This window comes from Arachis hypogaea, chromosome 19 (assembly GCF_003086295.3).
Source record: "Arachis hypogaea cultivar Tifrunner chromosome 19, arahy.Tifrunner.gnm2.J5K5, whole genome shotgun sequence".
NCBI classification, from domain to species: domain Eukaryota; kingdom Viridiplantae; phylum Streptophyta; class Magnoliopsida; order Fabales; family Fabaceae; genus Arachis; species Arachis hypogaea.
The window spans coordinates 156,896,999-156,907,320 of record NC_092054.1 but is presented as its reverse complement, the minus strand read 5'-3'; the positions used below and the strand labels follow the sequence as shown (position 1 = coordinate 156,907,320).

At 34.9% G+C, this 10,322-nt stretch overlaps 1 protein-coding gene across 1 annotated transcript; it reads right to left on the bottom strand.

The window, feature by feature from the left end:
- Positions 1 to 2,420: 2,420 nt before the first annotated feature.
- LOC112775401 (uncharacterized) lies at positions 2,421 to 5,830 on the bottom strand. The gene is made up of 6 exons (XM_025818987.3): positions 5,409 to 5,830; positions 4,778 to 4,983; positions 4,136 to 4,415; positions 3,898 to 4,005; positions 3,196 to 3,440; positions 2,421 to 2,949 (listed from the first exon to the last, which is right to left on the bottom strand). The coding sequence occupies exons 1-6, from the start codon at positions 5,610 to 5,612 to the stop codon at positions 2,832 to 2,834; spliced, it is 1,161 nt and encodes a 386-aa protein (XP_025674772.1). The 5' UTR covers positions 5,613 to 5,830; the 3' UTR covers positions 2,421 to 2,831.
- Positions 5,831 to 10,322: the final 4,492 nt, after the last annotated feature.

Below are 10,322 nucleotides of genomic sequence, written 5' to 3'. Positions count from 1 at the left end.
TTCATAGAGGATAGAAACCAAATACCTCCCTTATGCCCCTCTGCCTCTACTATACCAACAGAGTGATACCCCAACCTTTCCCAAAATAATTTTAAATGCTGAAAAGGGGAGTGAGTTTCAACCACAATAAAGAAAACAGGTCTAAATTTCCTAACAAGTTCCTTACAATGCACCCGGGCTAACTTATTAGAAGCACCCCTAATATTCCAAACAATCATATTTAAACTATCCATAAATAATAGGGACAGAATAAATAAGAACATAAACTCTAAACAGAATCACCAACCTCAATAGGTGGTTTGTCCTGCGGTACTGGCACACTCTGATCCTCAATAATTGCCACCTTTGGACCCCCTGACACTGCATTTGCCATGCTTCCATCTACTAAGGTTTCCTCCGTTGTGCCACCATTTTTATCAACTGGCGAGTTCTGCAAGGAGGAAGGCCGAGGACGCTTCCGTAGAGAAATTCCACGACGTGCAGGAGTTCTGCGCGATGGAGATGGCGCAATTTCATGTTTTTCTTGCTTCCCCATCCTAATGCCAGTTGATTTGCCTCCATCACCATGCAAATTGGGCCTTGGAACTCTTCTCGAACCAAACTTGTGCTGCTTTCCATCTTGGTCCTTCAAACCTGATGACTGGCCCATTGTAAATTTTTTCTTACGCAGCACTTGTTGCCAGCCCTCTCCATCATCCATGCATGCCTCATTAACAAGACCATCAGGCACGTGAGGAGCCAATGATTCCGTAACCACATCCTTCCCTTTAACAACTCCTAATGGATAATGAGCATATGCTTTGTTAGTGGATAATGAGCATATGTAACAATAATTTTGAAGTTTTGCTGGATAATTTGTTTTTGGAACTTGGGGCATGTGAGCTTATGCTTTTTTCTATTTTTAGTTTATTTTATTTTTATTAGAGCAATTTACTGAATTTATCAAAATACACATTTTACAAAGTGGATATCGAAATGTATTTTTTTTATAAACTATGTAAATTGTAATAGGGTGTCGTGTTTTATGTGTGAATTGCAAACTTTCATAAACCACTTTTCTTGTTCTGCATCACTCTGCATCACTGTAGCCCTGGCATTAGTCCTACATCATTGCTTGATTCTCCCATCATGCTCTCCAATTCTCATGTTATTTCACTTTCTCTTTTTTTATATATATATTTTTTGTTGATTTTTTCAACGACCTTTTTTATTATTTTGTTTCAATTTTATCAAAAGATCAATTTTTTTAGAGTATTTATTTAGTTTTGTTTTTATTTTTTTCAGGTTATGCCTTCTCTAATTATTAGCTTATTTCATTGGCTAAGTTCTCTGTCATTTGATCAATGGAATCTCAATGATGCTCTTGATTCTTATTTCAAGTTTAAGAATAATTTATTTTTATATAATATCAAATATGAAATAAATTACAATCTTAAAATAATTAATTGAATTTATATAAGTCAACCATTAAAAAATAAGACTAGTAAGTTAATCTATTATTTACCATAACTCTTTTAATTCAGGTAATACGTACTCAGTACTAAATAAAAAAATTTAACAAATATACTTTTTCAATCCTAAATTTTAGAACTAAATTGACTATAAATTCAACAAATGTATTTCATGTTTGATATTATATAAAAATAAATTATGAACTTAATAAAAAAATTAAATAACTAAAAACATACATTTAATAAAAATATAATTTTATATTTTAAAATATTAAAAAATATATTTTAAAAATAGACCAGCTGAATATATTTTTATTATTTTCAACATTTAAAAATAAGGTATTTTTTTAAAAAAAAAATTTAAATGTTAAAAATTGAAAATAAAAATTATTTTTAAAAAATGAAAATGAAAAGCAAAATCTAAACCTGTTTTTAACAACCCACTTTCCTTTTTTTGTGAAACATTCAAGCTTATTATTGTTTAAGTAGGAAGATTTAATATGATCATTCCTTTTAATATGATCATTCCTTATTTATCCTAATATTCTAATGGAAGTCATTTCGCTTGCGACAGCAGAAAAATGGTCGCTGCTCTATTTTGTAGGCGTCTCATTTCTGGGCAGATATAAAAAGATGATTTCAATCTCCAATTCACAGGCACTATGACTGAAATGATGTGCAATTCCATTTTATATTTAAAAAAATAATCATTTTATTTTATTTATTTATATAAAAAAACAAAAACCACACCTTGGTCGTTAAGCGTCAGAGGCTTTCCACTGATGAGATGTCAGACATGAGTGAAGCACCTAAACTAGTGAAAACTATGTTAAAAGTTGAAAGTCCAGGTTAGAAAAATGTTCAACTAAAAACAAAACCCCTGTCGCGGTTTACATAGTTCATGAAAAAAATGCATTTCGATATCCATTTTGCAAAATGTGTATTCTGATAAATTTGGAGGCCATAATATTTATTTCAGTAAATTGCCCTTTTTATTATGTGAACATGTTTTAAGTACTTTGGTATAGATGTCTCTAGTGTATAGCCAACGACCTTGTAGTTAAAGTGAAAATGGATTAATTAGTTATATATTCACTAAAATTCTTGATCAGCTAAACCTTTTCATTTTAACCACATGATCTGATAAAAATAATGAGCTCCATCTTGCATATCATGCTCCTTGGTCACAACATTTCCATATTCTATGATATAATCACCAGCCCACAGCGAAGCAAGATTTGTGTTCTACAGTAGCGAGCAATGATGTTTCCACTAACTTTAAATTGCGTCTCTGTTGTAATCTCATCATGCTGGAATGCAAAAAACGTGCGGAAACCACACGTCTATACACATAGCAAGATACCAAAATTTGACCAGCATTCAAGCAATTTGTTCACTTCCAGAGGAATCATTATCAGCATCACTCGTCAAGGATAGTAGTTCCATCAACTCCATTCGGTACTCAAGGCCTCTAAGGTAGTGTCCCAAAAGCATGCACCTTCATTCAAGAGGGGAATGGGTTAGAAAGATAAGGTTAGTTCGTTTATCACATTAGCATCATCAGAGAACTGCAATACAGAATCCCTTGTATTAAATATTGCAATTTGTAAATAATCTTTTGAGCTTCATAGTAAATTCTATTTTGCTTTTGACCATCATTAAAATTCATTCTAGCATATAACTAATACTAAGACATATACAGAGAATGAAGGTATATAATCAAAATCAGAAAAAAGAAACTAACCAAAAGAGTAAGCGGGCAAGGTAGTCCCGAGTTAATGAAATAGCTGGCTGGAATTGAAGCGAAGAGTTCTCAATAACTTCAGCACAATCCTCACTCCCAGCATTTGCTGCTCCAACTGTTGCATTCTCTGACATAGTTGAAGGTCTAGAATGCATTCTAGGAGAAAGGGTAGCAAGGAGACCATGGACAACAGAGAGGATGGTGTCCTTCAAATCTGAGGATGTAAATTCTGATAGCTGAGCAACCTGCTCATTAGCCACACACATACCCAATTAAATTACTACTATAATTTGAAAACAAAGTTGAATGAAATAGTTGTGCACAAACTAGTGATGTCAAATATGATGAGGAATGCAAGAGAACTTGCTTATTCAAATGTTTGAATGGATATTTAAATTTGTCAAATCCTTGGAAATTTCAACGTTTTGATGGAAAAGATATGAATTTTAAATAGCATAGAAGTTCCAAATTATATGAGATGTTGTATTAAAAGAAAACAAAATATACATTACTTAAAATGACAAAAACATGCAAATAAGCAACAGATGCATGACATAACAAAGAAAACAGTAAAATTTCACAAAATTCCAAACTTTTCTCCTTTAGAGATTTTCAATAAATAAATGAAAACAAATGCTAGGATGGGAAACCAGGGCCAAATAGAAATGCAACAGCTAAGAACTTCACTCAAAGAGGCAAAACCTGTTCCGGTTGAAGAGATCTCAAGTAATCCAGTAAATCATTCTTTTCTTCTCCGACGAATTGTTGCATCTGAAGTGCAGCACTTTTCCTTTTCACTTCATGGAGTTCCTTCACAAATGTTCCCCGAAAATTAAATAAATAGAAAGAAAATACCAAGTAAAGAGAGCATTGCAAATTAGGAATCTCAAGCTTGAACCCTTTCTACTATCAAAGTAGGATTCTCAATTTTAGAACATACCTTTTTAATGGAAGACAAACGAGATTGCAAATTGGAGATATACTGTTGAGCTTCGGCAGACATTTCACCTAGGTCTTGAAGATCAATATCCTCATGAAGATTTTCAACATTGGAAGACAAATTATTCTTTGTGCAGAAGTCCATTACATTTACACTGTCATGTAGCAATCCTTGTAAGTCAAGCCCAGTACTTTCTGCCTTTGGCTTTTCTGTATCACTTTCATACATATCAAGGTTTTTCTCAAGACAAAGCCTATATTCAGCATTGCGCAGTGTGTACCTGCAACAAACAAAATAAATGCTTCTCAAATATACTCAAATTTGGATAAATATAACTTGATCATACAAGAAAGGATAATACTACTCAGAAGTTCCAACAAAATTCGAGGACATAAATAAACGTACATTCATGCAATTATATAGTTGGGACATCTATATTCTCTCCCTTCTCCACACGGCTTGTCCATTAATATAAACAACCTAGTGAAGAGGAGAAACCAATTACAAGGCTTAAGAGAACACAATTTACATTAAAAGTGTAGTGTGTAAACAACTACAAGAAGATAACAGACCAATAAGCATCCTGAACGACAACAAATATAGCAAAGCTTTTGGCAATTGACACAGACACAATGAACTTACCCAGTCATCATTGAAGAAATCAGTAACTTAGAGAGGGGCTCCCACAAGGCCTCAATGATAACATGAAACTGATCAGATGGAAGTAAACCCAGCATACCGGATATCGTCCTTTTCATGGCATCCGCTGTAGTTGGTGAAACATCTTTCTGGATGTGGCTGACATCCAGAGGTTCTATATCTTGTATCAACTCCGAAAGAAGCGATTTCTACAAGAATGACATTCCATTATCAAATCAAGCTCACTATTATATTTGAAAATCATTACTGAACAACACTATTGCTAAGTAATCCAATTTATAGTCTTACATCAACAATACAAAATATAAATGTTTCTTTTCACTGAAACTAGCAAACAAGAACATGCAAGATTCAGCAATCAATTACATATCTTCCCGAAGAACAATGCTTTCCTGAACACAATAGCTAAATTCAGAAAAGCAGAAAGTATATTACATAAAACTTCGAACTCCCTAATCAAATTCCCACTCCAACAAGAGAGGGCCAAAGCATAAATACATACAAATATGTAGGTTTAGACATAGAAGCATGCAGCTATAAATAATAATCCCCAAAAGGAAAGGAATTAAGGAAGGCACGGGAACAATTTAGAGGATGAAGAGTGAAAAGGTACCTTGGAGAACCTTTTGGAGCTGGAATTTTCGTAGGAAGGGGTTGAGGAAGCAAGGACCAAAAGGGGAGTTCGGGATTTTGCAGGTTTTGAGGTGCAGCGTAGAGAGGAGAAAGAGAGGGGAAAGCGCGTGGGTGAAAGATGAAGGTGGTGGCGGGGGGAAAGAGAAAGAGAGGAAGAGAAGAGGATGGAGGAAAGGGTTGCCATCGCAACAACCGCCAACCACCAGCGGCGCTCTTCTTCCTCTCTCTCTCTTTCTCTCTTTCTCTCTCTATCTCTCCGACTCTCTTACTTGTAGCCACACTAAACTCACAAGTGGACAAAATTATATAAAAATTAATTTAGTTTAATTATTATGGGTCATAGAAAGCACCATAATGATGCCTGATTCGCCCTTCACAATTCACATATGATATGGGATAGTCAAACATGCACGCTGTCTTTCAATGTTCATCTCCAATAATTTGTTAATTTTTAGGATTTTTTTTCCCTAATGGTGTAATTAGTTTCTACAAAATTAACTAATATCTTGTATTAGAAGTATTCTTTTTGAAAAAATAATCGATGAATGTTAGGGGCTAGCAACTTTTGTAATTTGTAGCCATCAAATAGACATTAATGATGGTTTTAATGGTGTGAAATTGGTATGAAATTTCATCTAATGGTTCATTTTTTTTTTCTGGTTACATGCTGGACAGAATTTAACAAAGTTGCTGGTTTCTAGACTTTTCCAAAATAATTAATACTACATTATTAGATGCCATCTCATACCATTAAAAATATTGATAATGACTAAAAAATATCACAAATTCTATCACTCTCTAGCATTTCTCATTTTTTTTTTTATGATACGTGTAATTTAAAAGTGATTATTTATTTACCTTATCAATTTACATATACATACTTGTCTTGGTTTAGAAGATGTAAATTCCAATTTATTTATTTTTTTTACTTATCAAACTGTAAATTCTAGTGAATTCCATCATCTTCTTGTCATGCAACTAGTGAAGTTCAATATTTAAATATTAATTTACACCGTTTACAGGAGGTTAACTCATCGAATTTATTTTGTTCCAAATTATATAATGTCACTATATCCCTATTTAAACATTAGTTAAATGAATTAAGATTTTAACTTTGATGTTTATACTATATAATTGAACCAAATTCTTCTATTTAAACATATTCATACAATACAATTATAATAATTTGATAATATTTTTTAATAAAAATTGGTAACTTTAGTTAGTAAAACATGTAATAAATTTTCGAAACTTTAAATATATGCTTAATATAAGAGAACTTATTATAAAAGTCAACATATTAAAGTTGTCTTTAACTATCCAACTTGATCTTTCTATCTTTGGTTAGTTGAGTTGATATGGGTTAGGCAACAAATATTTATAGAGATTTGATTTATTTTTTGGGTCTAGGAAATTTAATTTATTTGACCTAATTACCTAGAGAGTAGAGATGATAATGGGGGAAGGAGAATGTCTTTAAGTTCCTGTTTTCGCTCTCAAATTTGCTCTTTATTTTTATCTTTAATTTTTATTGTAAAAAAGTATTGTTTTTATTTATATTTTTTGTGGGATACTATTTTCTATTTCTTCCATAATCTTAACTGATAATTAATTTTTATATCAATATCTTATATAAAATTACTAAACGGTAGATAATAACTTCTTTTAGACTGATACGGTGGAAAGATGCGATGATAAGACAGAATACAAAGCATTGAACAAGATAAAAATGTGACAATGGAAAGGATAATGGACATGATGACGGAATTGCAGAGAGAAAAATAGACACACCTTCTAAGTGGAGAAAAAACACCGCGAATAGAGAGAACGACGCTATGAGGGTTGACGCATGGTGAGGGGTGATAGTGTGCTGAGAAGAAAAAGTGGCGAAGAGATGGCTGCAAAGAGGTTGGATGAAGTATGAACAACGATATAAATCTTTAAATTGAAAAAGGGTTATGCAAATGAGGATTAGGAATTTAGGGTGTTTTCTCTTTATATATGACATGTGAAATGACTAAAATGAGAAATAAATTATTAAGAACAATTAAGTAAATTTTATAAATTTTGAAAATTAACTCCGCCTATGTTACACTTGTGGTACATAGCCGGTCCCAAGCCCGGATAAAGGATGAAGGTTGTGTTAGGTCTTCGGCAACCAACATAAAAATATAGCCGAACCCCCATGACATAAATCAAATACATTATTGCGCTAAAGCTAGGTCGTTGCCCGGAAGCAACGCGCCGTATAGCTCGAGTACGGTGTCAAAGCAAGAGCCGCTGCATCAGTGCCTGGATGTAGTGTTAAATGAGTAAGGGTTCTCGCGTTTTCGTGAACGGATGAAGGTAAATAAACTAGTTCACAAAGTAAAAGGTAAAGGTCGAAGCGACAGAAAGTTGAGATTTGAGACATGGAACATAGGCACTCTAACAGAAAAGTCCATGGAGGTGGTGGACACCATGACAAGGAGGAAGATTAACATTATGTGCCTACAAGAAACGAAATGGGTTGGTGCAAAGGCTAGGGAATTGGATACTTCTGGTTTCAAACTTTGGTATACAGGAAATGTGAAGAATAGGAATGGGGTTGGAATAATTGTGGATAAGTAGTGGAAGAAGAACGTAGTGGATGTCAAGAGGGTGGGAGATCGGATCATCTCTATCAAACTTGTGGTGGAGGGAGGCGCTTTCCATGTGATTAGCGCCTATGCACCGCAAGTTGGTTCGGACGAACAACACAAGATAAGGTTTTGGGAGGATCTAGAGAGTTTGGTTCAAGGCATACCTTTGGGAGATAAGATTTTCTTAGGAGAAGATTTAAATGGCCATGTTGGGAGAGAAGTGACTGGATATGGGAGTATTCACGGAGGCCATGGTTTCGGAGTGATCAATGCCGAGGGTAAAACTATTTTGGACTTTTCCTCAACCTTTGATCTTCTCATCGCAAATACATGTTTTAAAAAGAGAGACGAACATCTTATAACCTATAAGAGTGGCATGACAAGCTCTCAAATCGACTTCTTCTTGTTGAGGAGAGTCGACCGAAAATTTTGCATTAACTGTAAAATTATCCCGGGAGAGAGTTTGACAACACAACATAGGGTGCTCGTCATGGATTTTCGCGTTGAGCAAAAGTTGAGGAAAAGACATCATACGAAGAACCCAAGGACAAGGTGGTGGCGGATGAAAGGTGAGGAACAAAGAAGCTTCCTAAGACGGGTAGGAGAAGAGGCAAAGTGGGATGGGAATGAAAGCGCAGAAGAGATGTGGAGGGAGATGGCAGAAGTTATTAGAAGAACAGCAAAAAAAGTTTTGGTGAATCTAAAGGAATAGGACCAAGAGACAAGGAGTCCTGGTGGTGGAATGCGAGTATATAAGAAAAGATAAAGATAAAAAGGGAATGCTTTAAAGAGTGGTCTTTATGCCGCAATGCAGATAACTGGAAAAAATATAAGGCGGCTAAGAAAGAGACAAAAGTGGCTGTAAGTGAAGAAAGAACAAGAGCATATGAGGGTCTCTACCAATCTTTGGGCACGAAAGAAGGAGAAAAAGGTATATATAGAATCGCAAAGAGCCGGGAAAGAAGAACGAAAGATTTGGATCAGTTAAGTGCATAAAGGATAAGGATGGAGAGGTGTTGGCTCAAGAGGAGAAGATTAATGAAAGGTGGAAGAGCTACTTCTACGAGTTATTTAATGAGGGACAGAAGACTCTTCCGAGCCTTGGTCGATTATGCACAAGGGAAGAAGATCAAAACTTTGACTACTATTGAAGGATTCGAGACTTCGAAGTAAAAGAGGCTCTAAAGCAGATGAAAAATGGCAGGGCAGTAGGACCTGATAATATCCCGATTGAGGTTTGGAAGGGTCTTGGAGAAAAAGGCATCAACTGGTTAACCAAGTTTTTTAATGAGATTTTAAGGTCAAAGAAGATGCCTGATGAGTGGAGAAAGAGCACCTTGGTACCTATCTACAAGAATAAGGGGGATATACAAAGTTGTGGAAACTATAGAGGGATTAAGCTTATGAGTCATACTATGAAGTTATGGGTAGGGGTGGCAAACGGGCCTAAACCCGCCAGGCCGACCCGCGTAACCCGCCAAAAAAGGCGGGTCGGGCTGGAAAATTGGGACCGCCAAATAGCAAAAGCCCGCTTAACCCGCACCGCTTAAACCGCGGGTTTTGGCGGGCTTTGGCGGCGCGGGGGCGGGCTTCCCCGCCGGACTTTGTATTTTTTTGCAAGGGGTATTTTTACAATTTTTTTTGCTAAAACCCAACTTCCCCTAACCCAACTTACAAGAGAATGAAGATGAAAATTGAGTATTTTGGATTATGTTTATTTTGTTTTAGAGACAATATTGTTAATTATGTTTTGGATTATGTTTATTTTGTTTTGGGAACAATATTTATAATTATTTTTTGGATAAAAACTTGATTTATAATTATGTTTATTAGATATTTATAATTACAAAGATTTTAATGTTTGTGAATATAAAAATTATAATTTGTTTATACAATTATAATAGTTAAAAATAAAAAATAGAAGAGATTTTTTTATATCTTTATATATATTATTTAATAGTTAAAAGTAAAAAAAAAAAGATATTTGGTGGGTTTAGCCCGCCGGCCCGCCAGCCCACCGTTAGGCGGGGCGGGCTAGGATTCCGGGACCGTCTCACTAGGCGGGGCGGACTTCCCCGCTTGCCACCCCTAGTTATGGGAAAGGGTGATAGAACGGAGGTTGAAAAAAGAGACACAAGTAACAGAGAACCAATTTGGATTTATGCCAGAAAGATCTACCACTGAAGCGATATACCTATTAAGAAGGATGATGGAGAGGTATCGTAGTAATAAAAGGGATCTACATATGGTGTTTATTGATTTGGAAAAAGTGT